The sequence below is a fragment of the Musa acuminata genome, chromosome BXJ2-11 (genome assembly GCF_036884655.1).
Source record: "Musa acuminata AAA Group cultivar baxijiao chromosome BXJ2-11, Cavendish_Baxijiao_AAA, whole genome shotgun sequence".
Taxonomy (NCBI): Eukaryota; Viridiplantae; Streptophyta; class Magnoliopsida; order Zingiberales; family Musaceae; genus Musa; species Musa acuminata.
In genome coordinates this window covers 9,868,175-9,891,977 of record NC_088348.1, presented here as the reverse complement: position 1 = coordinate 9,891,977, position 23,803 = coordinate 9,868,175, and the positions used below count along the sequence as shown (strand labels likewise).

General features: G+C 37.2%; 1 protein-coding gene across 8 annotated transcripts in view; it reads right to left on the bottom strand.

Moving 5' to 3' along the window:
• LOC135627990 (helicase and polymerase-containing protein TEBICHI-like) overlaps positions 1 to 22,697 on the bottom strand; it is a 38,408-nt gene extending 15,711 nt beyond the window's left edge. For 4 of the 8 annotated variants that reach the window (XM_065134494.1, XM_065134492.1, XM_065134493.1 and 1 more), the window contains exons 1-10: positions 22,470 to 22,697; positions 21,901 to 22,361; positions 21,495 to 21,720; positions 20,418 to 21,410; positions 17,974 to 18,038; positions 17,019 to 17,124; positions 16,721 to 16,921; positions 14,660 to 14,869; positions 8,308 to 8,469; positions 7,974 to 8,210 (exon numbers count right to left, since the gene is read on the bottom strand). In XM_065134494.1, the coding sequence (XP_064990566.1) occupies positions 7,974 to 8,210; positions 8,308 to 8,469; positions 14,660 to 14,869; positions 16,721 to 16,921; positions 17,019 to 17,124; positions 17,974 to 18,038; positions 20,418 to 21,410; positions 21,495 to 21,720; positions 21,901 to 22,361; positions 22,470 to 22,505 (2,697 nt within the window). In that variant the 5' untranslated portion in view covers positions 22,506 to 22,697. Of the gene's footprint in view, positions 1 to 7,973; positions 8,211 to 8,307; positions 8,470 to 14,659; positions 14,870 to 16,720; positions 16,922 to 17,018; positions 17,125 to 17,973; positions 18,039 to 20,417; positions 21,411 to 21,494; positions 21,721 to 21,900; positions 22,362 to 22,469 lie in introns of those variants that run through there. The other 4 variants (XM_065134497.1, XM_065134496.1, XM_065134498.1 and 1 more) reach the window with 4 other exon arrangements.
• Between the last annotated feature and the right edge of the window lie 1,106 nt (positions 22,698 to 23,803).

Here is a 23,803-nt window from a genome sequence, read left to right as displayed (position 1 = left end):
TATTATGCTGCCCAATATGTAATGTATACCATGGGTATATATGTCTCAGTGAAGTCACCAGGCGAGGCGAGGCGAGGCCCGGGAGCCTCGTAAATGGTCCTAGAAAGTGCCGCCCAAGTGCGTGACTGAGCTCATGAGTCGAGTGGTTCAGAGGTAAATGTTGTTCGAGTCGAACTTGAACCGAACCTAATTGGAGTGGCCCCTTGAGATCAAACCATAACAATGTGTCTTCCAAACAACCCCCCAACACACACACACACATGCACAAAACCTACCCCTTGGAAAACCTAATCAACAATGGGTATTCCTCTCCATCGACAAACGATGACAATGTCTTCTTCAAAAAAGAGGCTTCCATGCATTGAGAGGATTTATAGGAAGCTCTTCTTCTCACAACAACTCTCTTCTTTCCTTCCCATTGTCATCTCTATTCCCTCATTGTTGCTCCCCCCTCCTCCACCTCGGTAGATCCCCTCACTATCCTCGCCTTATCCTCAACCCTACCTCCCACCCCTGCCATCCTCCAGTGTCAAGCTTCCCAACCTCAACAACCCCCTCTCCTTCCTCCTCCCACTTCCCCTCCCAACTGATAGCTACCACACCCTCCTCCTCTAATAGCTCTTTACTCTCCTCCCAATCAACAACAACCCCCTTCTCATACCATGGTAATCCCCTCTCTCCTCCTCTAATAATCCCCTCTCTCTCCTCCTCCAATAGCTCTATGCTCTCTTCCCATCTGACAGCAATCCCTGTTCCCAACCCTAATAGCCCCTCCTCATCCTCCTATGTAAATTTTCTTTTAATATAATTAATAAATTTTTTAAAAGATTGAATTTGTCATTCCTACTACCTAGTGTTTTGGATTGTCACTACAATTTTCGATCTTAAGTCATGGTACCTCAAATGAATATCAATAACAAAATAAAAAGAGGATCATGTATGGAAGTTTAATTATTTAAAGGACCCAAAGGATCCTAATTTTGTATCATGTATGTTTTATGATAAGAAACCGAAAGGTGCCATGATTTGTTCAAAACAACATCAAGTAGGGACTTTCAAATATGTTTACACATCTTAAAAGTGACGTGCAAAGGTGATAGAGGCATATATGAACAAGAAAAAGATGCAAAAGATTGAATCACATGGTTGATTATCTAAAGAGGAAGAGGAAGATGTCGAGAATATTGGAGATAGTGTTCAAGAGAAAGATGGCATAGAAGAGGTAAATGCCAACGATGAGAGAGTATCGGATAGGAGAGCAATGAAGTTGTTATTGTAAATATGTGAAAAATTACACAAAAGAAAGGACAAATGGGCTTGTATATGTTTCAAGAATCAGATAAAATTATGTAAAGCCAAAAAAGGGCAAGGTTAAGGCAGATATGATAAAAAAGCAAGAAAATGAACAATTCAATATATTGGAGATAGTGTTCAAGAGAAAGATGGCATAGAAGAGGTAAATGCCAACGATGAGAGAGTATCGGATAGGAGAGCAATGAAGTTGTTATTGTAAATATGTGAAAAATTACACAAAAGAAAGGACAAATGGGCTTGTATATGTTTCAAGAATCAGATAAAATTATGTAAAGCCAAAAAAGGGCAAGGTTAAGGCAGATATGATAAAAAAGCAAGAAAATGAACAATTCAATATGTTACTTCTTTTATGAGGATGTTGCTCACTTCTTCTACAAGGAGGTATTCTTTTCATTGCAACCCGTTAGATAGCTCTAAGCATATGATTAAAGCTATTGGAAGACATGATCCTATATTAAAGTCTTCAACATATAATAAGTTGAGAGTTACAATATTAAAAAAGTTGAATTACACAAATAGTTTGATAAATAATCATAAGGATGCATGGGCAAAACATAATTGTAAATTATTCTATTATGTTAGATGCATGGACCAATAAAAGATGAAGTATAATCAACTTGTTGGTCAATTGTTAATTAGGAGCTATGTTGGTTAATTTGATTGATGTATTTTTTATAAAATATAAAGAAAAATTTTTTTAATAACATGACAAGTTTGTAGAAAAATAAGAGCAGAACATTGTTCATGTTATAACACAATGGAAGCAATTATATCTTAGCCGGTACATAATAGATGCAACTATATTTTAGCTAGTACGATTTTTTTCTTTGAATATTTTAATTATCTTGATTTTATGTTTTAGACACTTATCAATTATAATTTCCTATTTTTAGGTAAGTTACTCCAAGCAAAAAGGCTGCATTTGTATTGGACTCCATGTGTGACACATTATATTTATATGATATTACAGGATATTAAAATGGTTATTTATCTAATATTAGAGGATATTAGAATGGTTATTTATCTAATATTAGAGGATATTAGAATGATTACAGACCTTGTAGATTGCATCTCTATGATCTTTCAGCATATTATTTGTGTAATTCAACTCCTTTTCAAATGATGGAACTCTCAACTCATGATAAGTTAAAGATTTTAGGACTGTCTTACAATAACTTCAATCATATACGATAATTTAGAACCATAGCTATGCATGACTTTAACTAGTTCTTGAAACATATACAAGCTCGTTGGTCCTTTTTTATGTAATTTTTGACTTCTTGGCAAAATTGACTTCCTTTGCTCTTCTATCTATTATTTTATTGTTACTAGCAGTCCTTAAAGATTGCATCTCTATGATCCTACATCAGACTTCACCTTATACTCTCTTGTCGCTAGCATTTACATATTTCGTACCATCTTCCAATGGAACGTCATCTGCAAGATTCTTAACATCTCTCTCTTCCTCTTCAGATAATCATTCAAGTCATTCAATCTTTTGGGTCTTTTTTTCATTTACATAGATGCCTCTATCACCTCTACAAAAGCACTTTTTACATACATAATCATTTCTATAAATCCCTACTTAATGTTGTTTTGAATGAAATATGCCACATTTAGTTGTTTTATTGTAAAAAATGCATGTTAAAGCATTATGATCCTTTGAATAATTATAATTTCATGCAAGATCCATTTTTGAGTTACTTATAGATGAATCACTTGAGGTATTGCCTCCGGTATTAAGGATTCAAGATCCCAAAACTGTAGTGGCAATTTCAATCATTTAAACAATTCATATATTAACAGAAAAAATTAACATAAGCGAAGGAGGAGAAGGAAAAAGAGGATGGAAAGGGGGTTATTGGGGTATGCTGAGGGACTGATGTCAGATGGGAGGGGCACAAGGAGCTATCAGGTAAGGAGGGAGAGGGGACTATTGGGGTATGGAGAGAGGGTTACTGTTGGTTGGGAGGAGAGCAAGGAAATAATCGAGGAGGCTATGGTTGATGTAAGTTGAGAAGGAAGCAGGAAGCCATCGGAGGAGGAGAAGGGTGTGGTGGTTATCACTTGGAAGAGGAAGAGGGAGGAGGCAGGGTTGCAATTGTGGTGGAGAAGAGGAAAAAAAAGGGCGTTATAGGGAAAGAGGAGGCAGCAACGAAAGAAAAATGAGAGGGGGTTATCGTGGAGGAGAATAAGCAAGCAACGACAGTGAAGGAGGAAGGAGAGGGGGGTTGTCGGGAGGAGAAGGGGGTGGTGGCGAAGGATGAGGCTATCAGGTTCGAGGGGCAACATTAGAGGACAATAATGGGGGCTATCGAGAAGAGGGGTCAAGGGAAGCTCGATGTGGGAGGGTGGGAGGGATGACTACAGAGGAGGTGTAGGCATGGACAACAAGAGCTATCGAGGAAGAAGAGAAGGGAGGGAGGATGAGGAAGAGAAGCAATTGTAGCAGAGGAGGGACAGGGGGTTGTCAGGGTTCAAGGAGGCTCAATAGGGAGGGGTAAGGGGCAACTAGATAGGACGAAAAGGAGGGAGGGGAAGTAGAAGAGAGTTATCACTAGAAGAAGCTGTCAAAGATCGTATGGAAGCCTATTATCGAAGGAAGATGCCATCATCAATTATCGATGGAGAGGAAGGCGCTAACGCCCTTCATTAATTAGGTTTTCAAAGGGGCATGGGGTTGATCCAATTCGATCAAAACAAAATTAACAAACCATAACATGACTCAAATTAGATTTGGATGGATGCTGATCTGGTTTGATTGAACCAACAACTCAGATTGGGTTTGGCTCATGAGAGTGCCAAAACCTCACGACACCTAGGCTCAAGCACGCACCTGCGCTACCCCAATTCATGGCACCCACTCGAACCACTTACCGGGTCCTTGGGCCTCGCCTCACCCAAGCACCTAGTCAAGACTACGATGATCTTATTAACACAGATAATAAGACAATGTCAAAATCGAAAAATATATACATATATATACATACATATACATACATATATATACATATATATACATACATATATATATATATATATATACTTATATATACATACATATATATACATATATATATACATATATATATATACATATATATACATATATATATACATATATAAAAGCTTATGGTAGAGTCGAGGAAACAATTCATAAATTTTACATGAGAATTAAACAATTATAAGGACAACATTGCAATCATAATATAAGGACACTATTTAAACCCAAAATTGTTTTATAGCAACTCCATTATAAAGTTAATGCAGAAGTTGTATCCGAATTATATCAGGGCATTGCAAGATTAATTCTTAACAATAAAGCTCATGATAAGATCATAAATGAATTATCAAGGCCATTTTAGAATCTCTATAGCAATTCGATCTATTGAATCTCCGACTTAATCTCCAGGTATTTGTAACTTCATATAATTAAACACCATGTAAATGTTTAAAGTAAATTTACAACTAAATAATGGAGTCTATTTGGAAATCACACCAAGCATACACCAATTTGGTATTAATATTTCGAGGTTGACTTGTAACACTTCAAGTTATGTACGAAATTATAGTGTCTTTAAGAATATAACTGTACAGAAACAATTTAGTTTTAACAAATATATTATTTTTTATAAATGAAGCAACTAATTACACTTAATTTGTATGTCAACACATATTCACAAAGAAAAAAACTTAATGGAGCATCAAGATGGAGCATCAAGGACTACATGATTTTATTCGCATAAAATATAATCAAGCACTTAAGGCTCATTATAATTTATGAGATACCATTGATCCCATTGCATTAGATGATATCGATGATTCAAACAAATGGCTAGCGGGAGAAATGGGTGCTAACTTGTAAAATGCCAAAGAAGATCTTATTTTTTATGACAATTTTTCGTCAGGAGTTATAAAAAGAGATTAGGGTGTTGAAGAAATATAAATATACACAAGATAACTCTTGAGAACAAAGATGGATGCAAAAACTTCAAATTTATCGCTTGCCTGTCGAAGAAGAAGAACCTTATTCCGAAGAAGATATATAAGAGCTTAAGGGATATAAATCAGTTGAAGAGGAAGATGAGATAAGATTAAGAATGATGAAGTGGATTTTGATGATCATTGATGTTAATCTTGTTTTGTTTTGTCATTTTGTTATTAGATTTTGACAATGTAGTTTCGTACTTTAAATGAATGTAATTTGATATGTTATTTTTATTTTAGTGATCATATTCCTTAATGATAATACATTTTTTAGAAACTTTAATATTCACGAGCACCAAGTGCTTAGAGCTTCGGGCTTTTTTGGCACCTTGGTAGCACCTAACGCTTTTAACTACATTGATATCTTGACACCAGACATGTATTGATTCCTGGCCAACTGATAAGGATCCGATAATGCACCACCAGTATATCAATACAAAGCACATTGGCATACCAATTCAAACAGGTTGGAGGGGGAGGAGAAGAGGTGAAGGGGAAGGAAATATAAGAGAATGTAAAGAGAAATGGAGTAAGAGGAGGCAGAGGAAAAGTATGGAAACGGTGAGCCAGCAGACGACCTAAGAATATGGGCAACAACAACGACCAACTAATGCATCATGTGACAGCGAGCGACAACAATGAACAATGGGTGATGCAAGCATCAAATGATGTCAAATAGTGGACGATAGTAGCAAGAAACAGGAGACATGAGTAGTGGACAAGACGAGGCAAAGAGAATTGAGATCGAGAGAGAGTGAGAAAGGGGAGTTAAACAAACAATTGTCACTATCAGAAAAAAATAATTTTGAACTATAGAATGAAATTGCATGGTCCACATGTCATCCATGCCTAAACTGATAAATAATGCCTAATACACAACAATCCAAGCAAAATTTAAAAACATGGTACATATGACTTGTCCAAAAGGATCTGCTCAAATTACCAAACCAACCAAAACAGCCCAAACCATTCTTGATAGCTTTATTTCTATCGATTTTGGTTAAAACTTAGCGAATTTTAACCCAAAAAAAAAGAAAAAAATTCAAGCAGTTTGCAATAAGGATATAAAGCTAAGCACCTAAACTAACTTGCGAGTGATGATTGAAGTATTTGACACACCAAATTAAGGCTTTTACAACAACAACCATTTATTATCCTTCAATTTGCATAGAGAAAGAAGCAAAAAGGACATGATGCAATCCAGTGATTTAAAAAGCATTAGGCACCAAAAGGCGCCAAGGTCCAAAAACGCCCGAGGCGCTAGGCGCTCGTCCGAGCGAAGCGAGACACTAAAATATAAAAATATATAATACAATTAATAAATATAATTATTTAAATAAAAATATGATATTAAATTAAAAAAATCTTACAAAATCACAATATCACATTAACAAAAAATCTCAAAATTCAAAACAATAACAATAATTTTAAATAAATAAAAATTAGCAGTATTAAAATCAAAATAATATATTATTAATCTAATAAATAAAAAAAATTGTTACTAGTACACAATTAACAGTATACTATTAATATACTGTTAACAGTATACTATCGAGTCGATGTGAGAAGAGGTAGCAGCGAGCAACGACAACGGCAGCGGGAGCGGGAGAGGCGAGCGGCGATAGTGGCAACGGCAACGATAGCAACAAGAAGCGACAGAGCAGTGAGCGACGACAATGGCAGCGAGCAGCGGCAACGACGAGCGACGACAGTGGCAGTGGTAGCAACGAGAACCAACAGCGGGAGTGGCGAGCGACGACAGTGGCAGCGGAAATGGTAGTAGCGAGCAGCAACAGCGGGAGCAACGAGCGGCAATAGTGGCAACGACAGCGGGAGCGGGAGCGACGGCAGTGGAAGTGGGAGCGGCGAGCGACGATAGTGGTAGTGGTAGCAACGAGCAGCGATAACGGTAGCAGCGAGCAGCGACAACGGTAGTGGTAGCAGCGAGCAGCGGGAGCGGAAGCGGTGAGTGGCGACAGTGGCAGCGACAACAACAAGCAGCGGTAGCGACAAGCAAGGTTAGGGCTGGGAAGTCACGAGAAGAAGGCTGATATTGGTGCTTTAGTTGGTTTGATTGAACCAATTAAAGCACCGGAGATCGAACCAGACCTAAACCGCTGGTTCGGTCACCTGGTTTAACTCGGGCGCTCGCCCGAAGCGCCCGACACCTGGGCTCAAGCGAGCACCCAGGCGACGCCTCTTTGAAGAGTGCCGCCTGGAAATGAAGTGAGGCACTCAGGCCTCGCCTCACATCGCCCGAGCGCCTGGCAAGCGCCCGAGCGTCTATTGAAATCACTGATGCAATCCAAGTTAAAGGGTTTGAACAATTCAAGTCTATATTGTTTTTAATTTGTCTAATGTCAAATTAGTTAGAACAAAGGGACTTCTTATTTTTTGATATTCTCGTTCAAATTTGTATTTCTAAATAAAAAAATAATTCAGTTTGAATTTATTTTGATTATGAAAAACATAATTTTTAGGATCTTCTAGAAAAAGAATGACAGTAAAATATAAGCCCTAAAAAGGAACTAAACCAAATTAAAAAATTAAATGATGAAGAAAGATAGATTTGATGGATTCAACATTACACGTGTGCCCACGTATGCAAATAAACACAAACATGATTACACATGTATAGTACTATTATGTAATTAAAAAAAGAAAATAAATACCGTGAGGCCAGCATGATGATATGCAACACCAGATGGGAGAGTTTGTTCAAGAATAGGGTCCAATCCAGCAGGAGACCTCCTTAAAGCTTCAATTGCAGCAGAAGCATCATTAAACTCACAGTCTTCGTGAATACCATCAGAAAATTTCTTTGAAAATCTGGCTACATGCCTTGCAGTTGACTCGCATCCTTTACGGCTGGAACAGAATAAAAGAACTGAATGACCATCTTGAACAACCTGCACAAAGGGTGATATAAGGCACTCGAGCATGTTAGGCAACCAACTTTCTTAAATGTCAAGCAGAAAGCCCACAATGTGCACAATATAATCATACCTCATTGCACAATTCAATGATGTGATCTGGATCTTTACCCCCAAGATCAGCAGTTTTTGAGATAATGCGGACGACATTCATTTTCTTGTCAAAAATGGTATTTCCAACTTTAACGAACTCTTCTAATGGAACAGGCCGAAAATCCGTCTGATAAAGAGCTGCCTAAATCATATAGTAATAACCATTGAAATATTTTAGTACTTACACTAGGACATACAGAATTCAGGAAGAAACTCACAGATATAAGACAGCAACCATGATGTTCATTTTGTTTTCCTAACCAACGTGGTGAGCCTTTCTTAATAATCATCAATTTTCATATCCTAGTGAATTATGCATCTGACTATCCGCAGATACTTCTCTACTGATCATTATGTGCATAATTGTTAATTATCAATTGCTAAAAGATAAGAATTTCTTTCAAAAACATAATCAGCGATTCAGCTAATCACCAACAGATCAACTTCATGTTGAAAAATGCAAGTAACAGAATTCATGCACAATGACTGAAATAGTGTTGAATTACTAACCTCTATGATCAACAAAAGATAAATACAAATTTAGAAAGTATGAAAACTCCATAAAAAGGACATACCTAGTGCAGGAGACTCTTACCAATACAACATCTAGGTAAAGCAGTATTATCTCATTTATAAAGAGGTATGAAAACTCTCCAACTGCCCTTTGTGCTAGAACATGGGGCTAGAAATGATACATTGGTCGTTTCTACTCTTTAGTTTCTACCAACTAAAAATTACTCAAAACTTACTTGGAAGGCTGTTTCCAAGAACTGAGAACTCTATACAATATGAAAATTTACACTGCTTAGCTAACTAATAAAGAAGCAAAGGTCTTAAAGAAATCAGAATTGATGTTGAAACTTGAAACGAACTATAGTTTAGTTTGATTTTATAACTGTCTTGAAAAAGAAGAGAAATCCACATACAAATTTACTAGCAACTACTTCTACTAGATTGACATAATGCCAACCACACTTTTTTTTTCAGTCTGAGCACTTTATCCCAAAAGCACTTAAAATAATGCCCAGAGACCAGTTAAATGTTAAGTACACAGATATACACCTCAATGAATATTTTGGAGCAGAAAAGATCTGTGTAACTAATGCAAGAGAGCATCTGTAAATTGTATCCATCAAAGAGTAGAGTACATCATTTTGGATAGTCGAATTCCCGTTCAGTTCTATCATGATCATTCTATTCATTAAAAAAAACCACAAGTATTTATCTCGGTTAACAGGCATGAGTGCAGATTGTTTAAATTTGATACGTGCTGACAAGGCAGAAAGCTACTGGATTACAACCCAACAGAATAAAGAGAATTATAGATTTGTTTACAACTTGCAAGCACATCAAAAGCACAACACACAAACATGTAAATAATTTCCACTGTCCCAAACAGACTTGGATAAAAAATGATCAAAAGAAAGCACCAAGAGAGAAGGCAAAAAACAAGATGCAACAAATAAAAATAATTATATACCCAACAGATTGTAAAACAGGAAAAAGTGCCTCCATGAAACCAAGAATCTTATGATCCCAAGCAGGGACTGCAACGATTTGTGAATTCAATCGAGACTAATTTGGAAAGATTAAAAGGAAGACCTTTCTAATCAGGAGGTATTTATTCGCTTTCTTTAATTAGAGAGTAATTAAGATCTTTAAGATTATGATTAGTATGTTTCATGCATATTAAATATTGAATAATATTTATGATAGTAAAATAAGTTTTATTAAGTTTTATTAAAGTTATTTAATACTGTGATTAGTCATTTTAATGATGATTTAATCAAAATTTATTCGATTTTATATCAATTTAATGTCTTTAATACCTATTAGGGTGTTTGTCATGTTTATAATATTGAAAGAGAAGTAATTAATGAAAAATTAACTATGTTAATCGTATAATTAGTGTATCTAATAATGATTTTATCATAATTTAAATTATATTGGATTAAAATTACATATTTAATGTTTCTTTTATGTGTTTGACATATATATGATGATAAAATAAGTTTAATTATGTTTTATTAAAGTTATTTAATACTGTGATTAGTCATTTTAATGATGATTTAATCGAAATTTATTCGATTTTATGTCAATCCAATATCTTTAATACCTATTAAAGTGTTTGCCATGTTTATAGTGTTAAAAGAGAAGTAATTAGTAGAAAATTAACTATGTTAATCGTGTAATTAGTGTATCTAATTATTTTAATACTTCTTTTATGCATGTAACATATTTATGATGATAAAATATGATTAGTTATGTTTTAATAAAATTATTTAATATTGCGATTAGTGATTTATGATCGATATTTAGTCAATTTAATATGTTTATACTTTATAGTTTATTTGATTTAAATTTGGTAGGATCATGGCACCAAAGGAACAGCCACGTGATGATGCATGGGTTCATGCCCGAAAGATAGATGGAAACCGTCATCATTGGCAAAGTATTTATTGTGACTACATTGGCAAAGGTGAAGGAATAACTCGGGTGAAAATGCATTTGGCTGGTGGGTATCCTGATGTTGCAAAATGCAAGAAGGTTCCAACAGAGATCCGTAAATTATTTCAAAGCAAGCTTCAACAAGCAAAGGAAGATACATTAAAAAAGAAGGCAAGAGTTGAGGAAGAATATTATAGGGCTACACAGGAACGAGTTTATGATCAGTATGAGGGTTACGGCGATCAAGTCGACCCGGATCTCATAGTTGGGATTCGTGCATCATTGGAGCATCAGTATGCGGTCAATGAAGCAATGAGGCATCAACGACCTGACTCATAATTGGAGCATGGCAGTGGTAGTGGAATCCAGAGGTCAACCAACATAAGGCAACCAACTGCTCCTTCTCAGTTAGGCCGAACTAGTAGCATGAGGTATGGTGGACTCCGTGATTTTATGAGAGGTCTTGGCAGGAGGTTTGCACCAGATATTGTTGATATTGATCCGCAAACCTATCCCCCACAAACAGCGAAACAGACACGGATAGATAATGCATACACAAAAGAAAAAAAATGGGATATTGGGAAGGCAATCTCAAAATGGTTCAACTTCCATAGGATTCCAGCCAACACAGCCCAAGGTCCATATTATCAGAGCATGATCTCTTCTATTCAAAAGTCTAGCATGGGAATCCAACCTCCAACACCGAAGGAGATTTACGGCGTGTACTAAGATGAGGAGGTGGCAAAACTAAAGGATTGGATCAAATCCTTCAAGAGGTAATGGGACGAATATGGGGTGACATTGATGTGTGACAGTTGGACAGGACCAACAAGAATGAGTATCATAAACTTTCTTATTTATTGCAATAGAAGAGTGGTGTTTCATAAGTCTGTTAATACTTCTGAAAAGATCCAAGATGCAAACTACATTGAGAGCTTGACGGACACTATGGTAGAGGAGATTGGACCATAGTATGTTGTCCAAATAATAACCGACAATGGAGCGAATTTCAAAAAAGCCAGTTTGCAATTGATAGAAAAAAGAAAATCTTTGTTTTGGACTCCATGTGCAGCTCATTGCATAGATCTAATGCTGAAGGATATTGGTGAGTTGGATGCGGTCAAGAAATGTGTAGCTCGAGCACAATCAATTACAAAGTTTATATATAATCATCATTGGGTCCACGCTTTAATGCAAAAGTATATAAACGGTGAGATACTTCGACCTGGAATTACTCGGTTTGCTACCAATTTTATTGCATTAAAGTCATTACAACAAAAAATGCATGGCTTGAAGGCAATGGTTACCTCACAAGAGTGGTCTGAATCCAGATATTCGAAATTGAGCGATGGAAAGAAGATAGAAAAGTCCATTCTTTTCTCAAGATTTTGAGAGACTACGGCAGAAATCATAAAAGGTGTGAAACCACTTTATATTGTCCTTCGTAAGGTCGATATGGACAAGCATCCACAGATACCGTATCTTAAATATATGCTGATTTCAACAAGAGATGAGGTCATGAGAGCATTCAAAGATGATTTTAAGGTCGACCAATACGTACGATTCATTGATCGTCGGACCAAAGTTTATATGGATCAAGATATCCATAATGCAGGTAAATTCATATTCAGAATAATTTAATTTATTATTATTTAGATAATAAAAAATCATATTAACAAAATTATGTTTTGTAGCATATTATCTAAACCCGGCAATTCAATATCGATATGCTCTCGGAACGCAAAATAATTTCCTAACGACACTACGAAATGTTATATATCGGCTCATACCAAACACTACTGAGGCAGCCGATGCTCTTATGGAGGGTCGATTATTTCGAGAAACAGTTGGTTCATTCTCCGACGTTGTAGCTGTATCGTGTCGTTACACTATGGATCCTGGTGAGGAAAAGTTATGCATATTGATTATCAATTATATTTAATGTTAATTATTTGTTATGCTAGTAAAATCTTATTTATATCTTTTTGCAATCGAGTGGTGGCTACAATTTGGAGGGGATGCACCACATTTAAGGAAGGTTGCCGTTTGTATACTTTCACAGACAACAACATCTAGTGGTTGCGAACGTAATTGGTCAACGTTTGCATTGATTCATACGAAAGTCCACAACATACTCTACTACAGACGGTTAGAGAAACTAGTATATGTCCATTATAACATGTGGCTAAGATTGCGATGTGCTGAGTTGGATAAGGAGTCAGAGGAACCAGATATTGATCCCATTGACCTCCAATTCTACAACAAAGATTCAGAGCCAATGTTAGACTGGGTTGAAGTAGCAAAGAACCAAGAGGATCCTCTACTTGATGAGGCGGGAGATCCTCAGCGTCCTTCACGTTTTATCACCGAGGCAATAGAAGAAGAAGAAGCACAACCCCAACAGATGGAAAATCCCCCTCGATTACAACGTGGTAGAAGTCAAACTGCTCGAGGAACTACCGACACCCAACGGTCACACTCGTCCGCACAACGTGCAAAGGCAAAGGGGAAGGCAGTAGCATCAGTTGCATCGTTGGAAAGAATCGAGTCGGGAGACGAGACACCTTCACAATCACATTCAGCAACTCGCTCGGTCCAGAGACATGACAGCAACATGAACAGCAGTGCCTCGACAGATGATGGCGATGATGCCGGGCAATCGTTGGTCTCGTCTACACAACTTGAGGGTGGTGAATGGACTGAGGAATGTTTTACGCATGCCACTCAAGATTCAGATCATGGAATTCGACAAGGTACTGGTCAAGTTTATGCGCGGAAGGAGAAGAGGAAGGGGAAGGCGGTGGATGAATTTGAACAAATGCAACAGAACATACATGATATAGACACAGAAAGAGGCTCATCATATTCACAACTATCGTATTATGGAGAATCATACGGGCAACAACAGTATGGTAATAGTTGGTCATCCTTCTCTGAGCAACAGTATGATACAGAACAGCAAATCAGTAGCGAAAGTAGAAGCTCTGACATTCACCAATATATGTCTCGAGAGCTGCCTTGGACAAATATGGTTCATAACGATCAGTCTACGATCAGCACCACATTGATGCATCAATGGTATACGGTGTATCAATACACTATGTCATGGGATCAATTTCATGATTGGGTCCAACAAATGTATCATATTGATATGCAGATGTATCGGATTGAGGACCCTGATCCACCACCCGTGGAGGCCCATCGTTCGTTTTGGTGGTAGAATCAACAATTAAGTATATTTACATATGTGATTATTTAATTCATTTGAATTTTAGAGTTTATATTGTAACAAAATAATCTAACAATTCAAATGATTTTTCTGTAGATATTTCAATCTATGACGGGCTGAAATACGAACCTCGAACAAGACTAACTCAAACACCAAAAAAGATATGTGATACTATTCTTACCTAATTTACATTGAGTTTGCTAAACTTATACTATTACCATATTTATTTGTAACTTAAAAACCCTATCCTAACTTTTTTTTTTTTTCAGGTATTTTCGGAGGGTTTAACGAACTAAAATCAGGTGTACCGCTCGGTACACCGTACCATACCGTACCGAGCCAAGCTTGAAACACCGGTACGGTACGGTATTGCGAACCTTGGTCCCAAGTATGAAAGAGAAAACCAAAATAATACACTAAAGACATAAAGGGTGAAAGTTTGAAACCACTAAAAACAAAAAACAACTAATCCAAAGAAAATAAAACCAGCAGCAATGGCCACTGTCTAACAAGTGATCATCATAGAAAGGTAAAACCATGCAATCGCAAAATACATCAATGTCCTGTGTCATAACCATTTTGGGATCATACATATACAAGTCAAACTATCCATAAGTAAAGAATATCTGAAGACAATAACTAACTTCCCACATACCTGAAGCCAATCAGCAACAGCTGCTACATTAGGCATGGTGGCACTCATTCCAACAATCTGCAAACCATGAGCTGGGTCAGCCTTCCCACTACTAGCTCCTGAACTTCCTAAACTTTCTCCGTTAGATGAGTCAGAGCTTCCTTCGCCAGCAGCATAGCGAAGCTTTGTCAACATTAGCTCCAACAAATAACCTCTGTGCTGATCTGCAACCTATAATAGCAAATAAAACGGACAGCCTTATGTCAAAATTGTGGAGTTCAACTTCCGGAAAAATATAAACAGCTGCAATTATACCTATATATAGGCCATCGTGTCAAAGTTTAAACCATTGTTATCTTCATAACTAAATGAGGATGGCAGTTGTTCCTATTCTCCAGATGGCCACATAAACTGAGAATTAATATAGGTGCTACTTGGTTATGTTTGGCTCGATTCTCAGAATCTTATTCTCAAAAACATTTTTCTTCATGAATGAGAACAGATAAGAGTTTATTATTACTTTCATTATTAGATATTTGCTTGACCAGTCATGTTTCAAAAACAGATTTACAGAAAGAAACAGAGACAGAGGGGGGGGTAGAGAGAGAGAGTCTTGCTAAAAGCCTACATGTGGTGGATGTCTACATCCTTATACTTTATTTCATTCTCAGAAATTTGTTTTCATTTATTTGTTCAGTTTTATTTAAGCTTATGCAGGTAAAAAGAGCATCAGATAATAGAATATAATCATATATATCTACAGTATGTTTTTGTGTTATAATTGTTCTTATTATAACAAATAAACCTCTTTGAGAAGGAATGGAGGCCTTTCTCATTGGGGATTCTTACAAACACTAGGATTGACCGAAAGGAACAGTAGGCAGAAATACAAGAAGACAAAGATCTCATTGGGAAGAAGAGAAAACTCCCACAGATTACTTATTATGTTGCTTGGCCCCTACAAGCTTATATTAAAGGCTTAGCGTTTCCACTCCACCTTCTGAACTTCTTCCTTGGCATTTCACTCCACCTTCCGAACTTCTGATGCCAGATGGTCACATCCATGGTTTGCAGTACCGGTCCGTACCGCCCGGTACGGGCGGTATGTACCGGTCCGCCAAACTTTCGGTACGTAGACCATATGTTACCGTTCCGACACTGTAGTAGTACTGTAGCAGTGTAGCACTGCTACAGTGCTCGACACGCCTGAATATACCGCTCGGTACACCTGGGTGTACCGAGCGGTATACCGTACCATACCGGTACCGAGCCCAGGTCGAAACTCCGGTACGGTACGGTATTGCGAACCTTGGTCACATCAAGGTCAAATTAACTGTCTAAGTTAGAGGTAGTTTGGGTCTGATTGGTGTGAGACAGTTTTCCTAATCCCTGATGTTCTTGTGATATATTTAATCAACTTTTATTTTGACTGTAACCGAATCTAAGCTGGAATTGTATCATCATGTTGTATTGATTAATTTCCAAATTAACATATTATTTACCTCAAAGTATTTATTAAATCACTAAGCTACCAGTAAACAACCATCTGAGTAATGCTATTTATCGCAATAATAAAGGTACAGGAATCATGCACCCAATTGGCAACTTATATTGCACATTATGTAGTTTCCTGCTCAAAATATTGCCCAAAATTAGACAGAGCTGAGCAAATTAACAACCTATTATCGCCAAACTTGATGGACGACATGCAATGGTGAAAAAAGCCACACACCCCCTAATTTCTGATCCAACAACCCTTCTTGCTTCTGGTTTGGCTACACAACTCACCATGTTCTTTCTTGTAAAAGCATAATATGTACCCACAAATGTGGGTTGGTGCCTAGCACTTAAGATTCACTTTATAAGCGCCATAAACATGGAAACTACGATACGCTCATTATCGATCATTCCATACTACAGAAATCAGGATGAAGAGGTTTTGGAGAGTTTGAACATTAATGATCGTTAGAAATCATTAATGATCATTAGAAATCATTCCATACTACAGAAATCATTCCAAAAGAACAAGAGTTGGAACAAAATAAAAGATACAAGGTCAAGGATCAAATATAAAATAAGTACCATATGAAGTTCATCTATCACGATAATTCCAAGTTCAGAAAGGCGACCTTCCTCCAACAAGCGGTTAATTAGAGAGTTTGCCTTCTCAATGGTACATACAGCCACGGATGTATCTTTAGGAAGTGATCCACCACCTTGATTTCCATAAAAACTGCGAACATGCTTACCAAGTGGCTCAAGAAGTAGTTCCAAATGTTCAGCCTAAAATAAAACGAGTGGCCATTTGTAGCACATCAAAAAGTATTAGTTTAATATAGTAATATGAGTAATTAGATTTGACACAAATAATGAAGTGCACCTTTTCAGCACAAAGGGATACATATGGAAGGACAAGAAGAGCCATTTTTCCGGTCGATAAAACTTGCCTCAACATCAAAATTTCAGCCACGAAACTCTTACCAGAACTGTCAAACAGCTGCAAGACCATCAACATTCACATGCTTCACATAAAAAAGTTCTGAAGCCAATATATGATAGCCAACAAAGAAAATCAAGAAAAGCAAAATTAATTCCAATGATTTGTAGGTAGAATAACTTGGATTTACGGGGATGTAGGATCAATAAACAGTGAATTTAATGTATTCTTGTATCCAAGGATTCAAGTAATGAGCATGTCGCTCAATATGTCTCCAACTAGTGCATTATCCATAACAATTCCAGGGCGTATTGGATGTGATATAATGGGAGAAAATTTTCAAAAAAAAGAATCAGGAGTTTCCTAGGGTTAATTATTCTTACTAAAACTGCTCTGTAACTAGAGATCTTTGTAGAGAAATGTTAATATTTGAAATTCAAAAGATAACCCTCTAAATAGTTTGGCAAAGAAGCAACCCAAAAGGATGCAAACATGAACTCACAAGAAAGATTGAACAAGTTGCAAAATGTGTTTATCCCTCCAGTTTTTTCTCAGGCTAGGGTATTTCTTGACTGAACTTTGTGATTTCAAGGCCAACCACATTAATATCCTACCCTTGGTTTAGGTCTAGCAATATGAATTGGAGAAAGGACTTTCCTGGAGTGCCAATTGAAGTAACAGTTCTCAATATTAAGAGCACTAAATAAGACCATTGACATAAAAAGGTCAAAAACAACAAAAGAACAAGTGGCTCAATGGAGTGAACATTAAAATCTTGTAAAAATTCATGCAACAAGAACTAGAAAAGTTTGAATGCAAAAGTCAGGAAACAATTTCAATCAAAATGCTCCATAAGTTGGATCATTTCTTTTTTCAAAATTCCTTAGTGTACACGTACCTTGTAGTTGCGCAATACACAAGATTTCTTTTCTCTAAGACGCCATCCACAAGGAGACATTCCACCTAAGATTCATGAAAGTTGTCATAAGTATATGAAAGTCAACATGTTTCAAATAACATTATGTTGTAACATGTTATGGTTAACCGTGATTCATCTAGTCCTTGCTGAACCTCTTATAAGACCCACTATATTCGACATGTTAAAGAACAAGTGCAGATCTCGGTGCAAGAATGAACATTTGTAAGTGGAAGTCATGGTTATTGTGACCATGCATAAATTTTGTAAGTGCATGACTAATAATCCAATTTATATTCATATGTACTCTTAGCCACAACAACTTAAATTTATACAATCGGAAAACAATCTAAAAATTTAGTAGGCACAAAATTTTAAATTTAGCAACAATATTTGCTATACAGATGCAAAGAACAAATATGAATAGGTGAATAAAATAAGAAGACTGTCTCATGAATCAAGGATGCCACCAATATATCGAATATTAGAATATTAGATAAGATGAATAACAAATACTGAAAACATGGGTCACCTAGGGGCTGTGATTCAACAACCAAATCAGAAATTCAAATCAATCCTGCTATTTGCTAAATGAAACAAACTAATCAACCAGAACTTTCAACTATCAAACCTAGTCTAAAACACTTATGAATATTTTCTAGGTCAATTAGGGCACGTCATGGTCAGATTTAGACTCTCTTTCATCATGTCTAGTTAACATCAGCTTAGCTTTTTTCTTTTTAGGTTTAAGTGCTAAACGGCTGGAAAAATGTGCCAAAGAATCAAAAAGGAGAAGACAACAGCAAATAGAAGCATGGTTGCAAAGACATGGTAAATCAAAATATCTTTACAAGAAAAATTATATAACTATCAATGTCTCCCAAAATTTGATACGTTCAAGAATAATGCAGGTAAATACGATAGTCAAGAGAAAACATCAATAAGGATACACACATCAATAACGACAATGCAACTTTATGTATAGTCATAAGTCATAAATGTGGATTGTCATACAAAATGGGTTGTACATACCGATCCAACGACTCACCAAACCGTTTCAGTCAATACATTGGACGTGTGAGGCGTATCAGTAACAATAAACATGCCTCATGTATCACATGATACGATCAAAATATGACTGTCACCAAACAATACCAGGCTAAATTTGATTCACACCAGCCCTCAATGGTCAAATTAACGATTGGGTGTTGTTTTGGGCTTATAAGGGCCCCTCCCTCCCCCGTCTTCCACTCACTCTCAATTAACTTGCTTAGTCCCTCTGATCGATGATTCGTGGCAGTCATTTGGATAAAAGATGGATTGGAACTCGAGATCCAATAGAATTTGCCTCAAATTGAAGGTATTTAGCTATGCTCTATGTTTTCTTCATCGTTTATGTAGTTAGCATCAAGAATACTGATAAATATTGATTTATTAGGGACTAATGATTAATTAAGGCCTAATTAGAGGTATTTAAGAAAATTATTTAGATTAACAAATGATGAAGGGTCGTTCAACAAAGTTCTTGCTCATGAATTCGAAAACATAAGAATTGCAATTTTCGATCCTTATAGTCTAGAATTTCAACTCATTTATGGCATAGGTATACTTTTTATTCTTATTTAAATTTAGTTTATATACCAAGAAATTAGGATTAAAAAACTTTAAAATAGGGTTTTTCTAATTTTGACTGAATTTCAGCCATTTTTTTGGTTTACCGGTACTGACCGGTATTTATCGGTCTGGCAAAGGGCCGATACAAGTGGTATATGAGACGACGACCCATGATCATAATTCATAAAACTATTGTGCAAACTTGATAACAAAGGTCGTTCCCTAAAAAATAAGAGGAAATGTAACATCCATCACATTCCAAAAAAAACATGGAAGAACCAACACGTGAGACCCAAGGCTGCAAAAACTAATTATAAGACACTAAGACACCAAGAAAGTTCTCATATGTCAGTTTGGCCTATTGGACATACAGCTTACTAGCAATGGCATAGGGGTCTAAAATACCAGGAAGAACTCTAGCCATAAAGCAGGCATTAAGCAAAAAAAAAAAAAAGGAATTCACAAAAAACAATGAAAATCAAAGGAATATTTTCCATATAGTTAAAGAAATTAGAACATTAACCAATCGATTAAAAATTAACTAAATAACCTAGCAGAAAGGCAATCGCCTTTGGGTAATATAAAGTGACCCTCCAATTTTCAATTTCTGCTAAAGAAATTTAAATATTTTATGGACATCCAAAAGATCTAGAACTTTCTCCCAATATCTCTTTAAGCTTTAATTTTAAAACATTTAGAATTCATATTATATAACACCACAAGAACTTTGCAAGCTTCCAAATCTCTCATTTGCATAATTTTCAGCATCCACACCTTCAGTTAAACAGAATATAAAAGGTTATATGTTAAACCTGCCAAGGATAAAGTTCTGAGATTCCTTTCCTCTTGTATATGTTGCAAACCTCTGGAGGAAGCCAACTGTGAAGTTGCAAACGGTATTTTGGAGGCACAGAACTGGAGGGAGTGCCAAACTCTTCATAATTGCCATTAGCGATTAATTTGTTCTTTTGTTTTCTCTCTAAATTAGCTGAATCATAGCCAGTTCCTGGCAGACAAACAGGCAACCTTACACTCCGAATTTGACCCATGTTGTTTTCTTGAGTTGGCAAATTACCTTTCCCAGGACATGCATCCAAGTCAGAACCAGCTCCAGTTTGATACGATTTTCCAGTCGATGAAGATGAACCACCAGAATTACAAAAAGAAAAATCAGAATTTTCTTTAGGAGCTAAGCAGTTTTCCATATCTTCCGAATGTTTCTTAAAAAGCAAGCTGTCTAGATGTTTCTGTTGTATATAATTACTATTTGCAGGTTCGACACTGACACCAATAGCACTTTGATTTTTCTCTACACCACGCTGACGGAAGCTATCCTCACAAGAGAAATCAAAATGCTTTACAGGCAGCGGGGATACTTCAATATGTTGACTGATCTTGAGCGATGTTTTATTTTCTACAATAGGTTTCTCACCAATTTTCTGAGAAATCTTTGATGCCATGGAGCCACTATCTAAAACACCATTAGTAGCTCTACAGGAAGATTCATCTGTCCGTAACTTATTATCAGATGTTCCACATTTTGAAAACTGCAAACCTTCAGGCAAATTACTAGCTGCAGGAAGTAGACCATCAGCGACTTGAATTGCTTCAGACCAAAACTCGTCTCCAGGTGAGAATATCGAACATCTTAATGCAGATTTTGGGGTATCATTGGTAACCCTATTATTACAACACATACCAATCATATAATGTCTTGTCTTAGTGAAGCTACCATCCGGGGTAGCAGTGCATCTTCTCAAGCTTACAACTCCATCAATTTCACTGCAGAGTTTAACACCTGGCACCTGCATATACTTGACCTTTTAACTTCTGCCATAAAATATGAAAATGAATTAAACAAAATTGTAACAACGCATATTAAGTTCCACCTTATTATTTACCACTTCTTCAGCCACAGGATGCAACTTGTGTGTTGGTGGTTCAGGAAAAGCATGGGAAGTAGTTTCTGCCTCAACGAGCATATCGCTATGGTCCAAGGCACATTGCCTTTTACTCAATGTCTTGCTGCAAACAGCTACAAGCGATGGACTACCATTTCTCTTTTGGCCCTTTTGATCTGGTTCCAAAGGAACACTTTCAGCAGATGGTAGATCACTGGTCACAGAACATGTGTAAAATTAAATCAAAACAGAAATCGCTCCAAAGCGACACAAAACACATCACCTATCAAAAGATTCAAGATAGAGACTCAAAGATTTACAAGAACACAAAACCTAGTGCATTATAAGGAAAATGAAAGGGGCACTTGAATCATAGCGGAAACAAGGTCATCACCTGCAGTACAAAGACAGAAAATCGGCGGCAAACCTCTTGAGTTCTAAATTTCCTTCGTTGCTGGTCTCGCAAGCCAATACCGCCTCTGGAGAATCTTTCTCTGCAACAACAACAGCAGAAGGAGGCCGAACGAAATCAAGATGATCCCCGGACCCACTTTCTTGACCAGGAGCAGTTCTCGATGAACTCCCAGTTTCCGCGGAATCTGAAACCAAGTCGGGCTTGCGAACAGCATCAGCGATCGAATCAATCTCCGAAACCAGATTTCTTTTCACAAGGTCATGCCTAGGCGAATTCCGAGTCTGACCCTGGCCGGCGACCGATACAACGTCCGGAGACCTGGCCAGGAAGCCATCTAGGGTTCCCTTGGCCCCAGGAGATCCAGCGACCGGGCTTCTGGATTCTTTATCCGGCTTTCCATCCTTGGGCAGAGGGGTTTTACGTTTTCTTGAAGCAAAGAACTGGTTTCCAAACGAAGAACACGCTATAAGCTCCAAATCTTGGCGAGATGGACTCCGAACGAGAAATAGAGATGAATAAGAGAAAGGTAAACAAGGGTTTCCAGAGACCTGATCGATGCGAGCTCGAGAGGGATCCGAGGCCATCGTCAGAGCGAGATAGAGAGAAAGAACGCCGGCGTTCCTCCTTCTTGGCAGAGGAGGAGATCGGTGCTTGTCCGCTCGACGACAATAGTGGGCCGCCGAGCCGATTTTGAACGCGAGGAACAGCCAAGATAACCACACTCGAGGGCAAAATGGTGCGTCGTTGTATCGCGTCTGCCCTACCGGACCTTCTTCCTGCGGCGATGGAGACTGACGCTATAGATGATTGATGGACGGTCGCGATCACTTTTCAATTAAAATACATGATCAATATCAAGATCCAGAGGAGTAATGATCAGGGCCAAGATGTTAACACACGAACGGCTAAGATTGGTTCCTGACACACTACCGACTGTCCGAGGACCCGGATGCGAAGAACTACGAGTTATATCGATCATAAGAACTATGATTGGTTCTCCACACATTACACATATATGTTATTCTTCTTCTTCTTTTTCCAAAGATAAATCTATATTAATTCAAAACTCTAGAACATCAAAGATTTTTTAATAGAGAATCTTTTTGTTAACGAGTTTTTCGTAAAAGTCGATGCTTAGAGCACTATGATATGACTATTTTGTCAGCTTCAAATATTATCATAAATTTTTTTTTAACTAAAAAAATCAATTGCTTATTGAATATCAGGGAAGGAAAACAATCTGCATTGGCACAACAAGTTATTATTATGAGCCATTGCTTGATCTCAATATAATATTTGACTTTTATGAGATCTTGGTTTTATTCTTGAATGGATACAAGATTAAACATGTTCATCGATGGTTAAAACAAGCATCTATGTGTCATCAAAATTAACTTATTTAGTTAAGAAATTATCATAAGAAATGAAACTTACTTTTTGTTGATGTCTTGATGTCATGAATCGGTACGGCTTGATTATGTCCCGAAGGCATGAAATCATCTAAATGACCCTCGTGATGGTTGGATGAGGGGGTCACACTACCGGAGACATGTTAGTCAAGATGGACTTTGGGCATCCAAGGTAGCTTGGAGGTTATGTCAAGGTAGGCTTTGGTCTCCTCGGGGATCTTGGGGGTGTGTTGAGGCGTGCCATTACTTCGTCAAGGACTCTGCACAAGAGGTTAGTATCGGGGAGATTTCCTTACCCGACCCTTTCAATAGTAAAGTTAGCTATTTATGGAGTAATAAAAGCAAGGGGGTTCAGAGTGTGGGGGTCCAATCCTTGTTCAAACATTAGGGATCAATTTTTATACATGTGGAGCCGACTAGAGGGGACTAAGGCTAGTAAGGACTGCCTATACCTTCTGTAACATGGTTGGGTG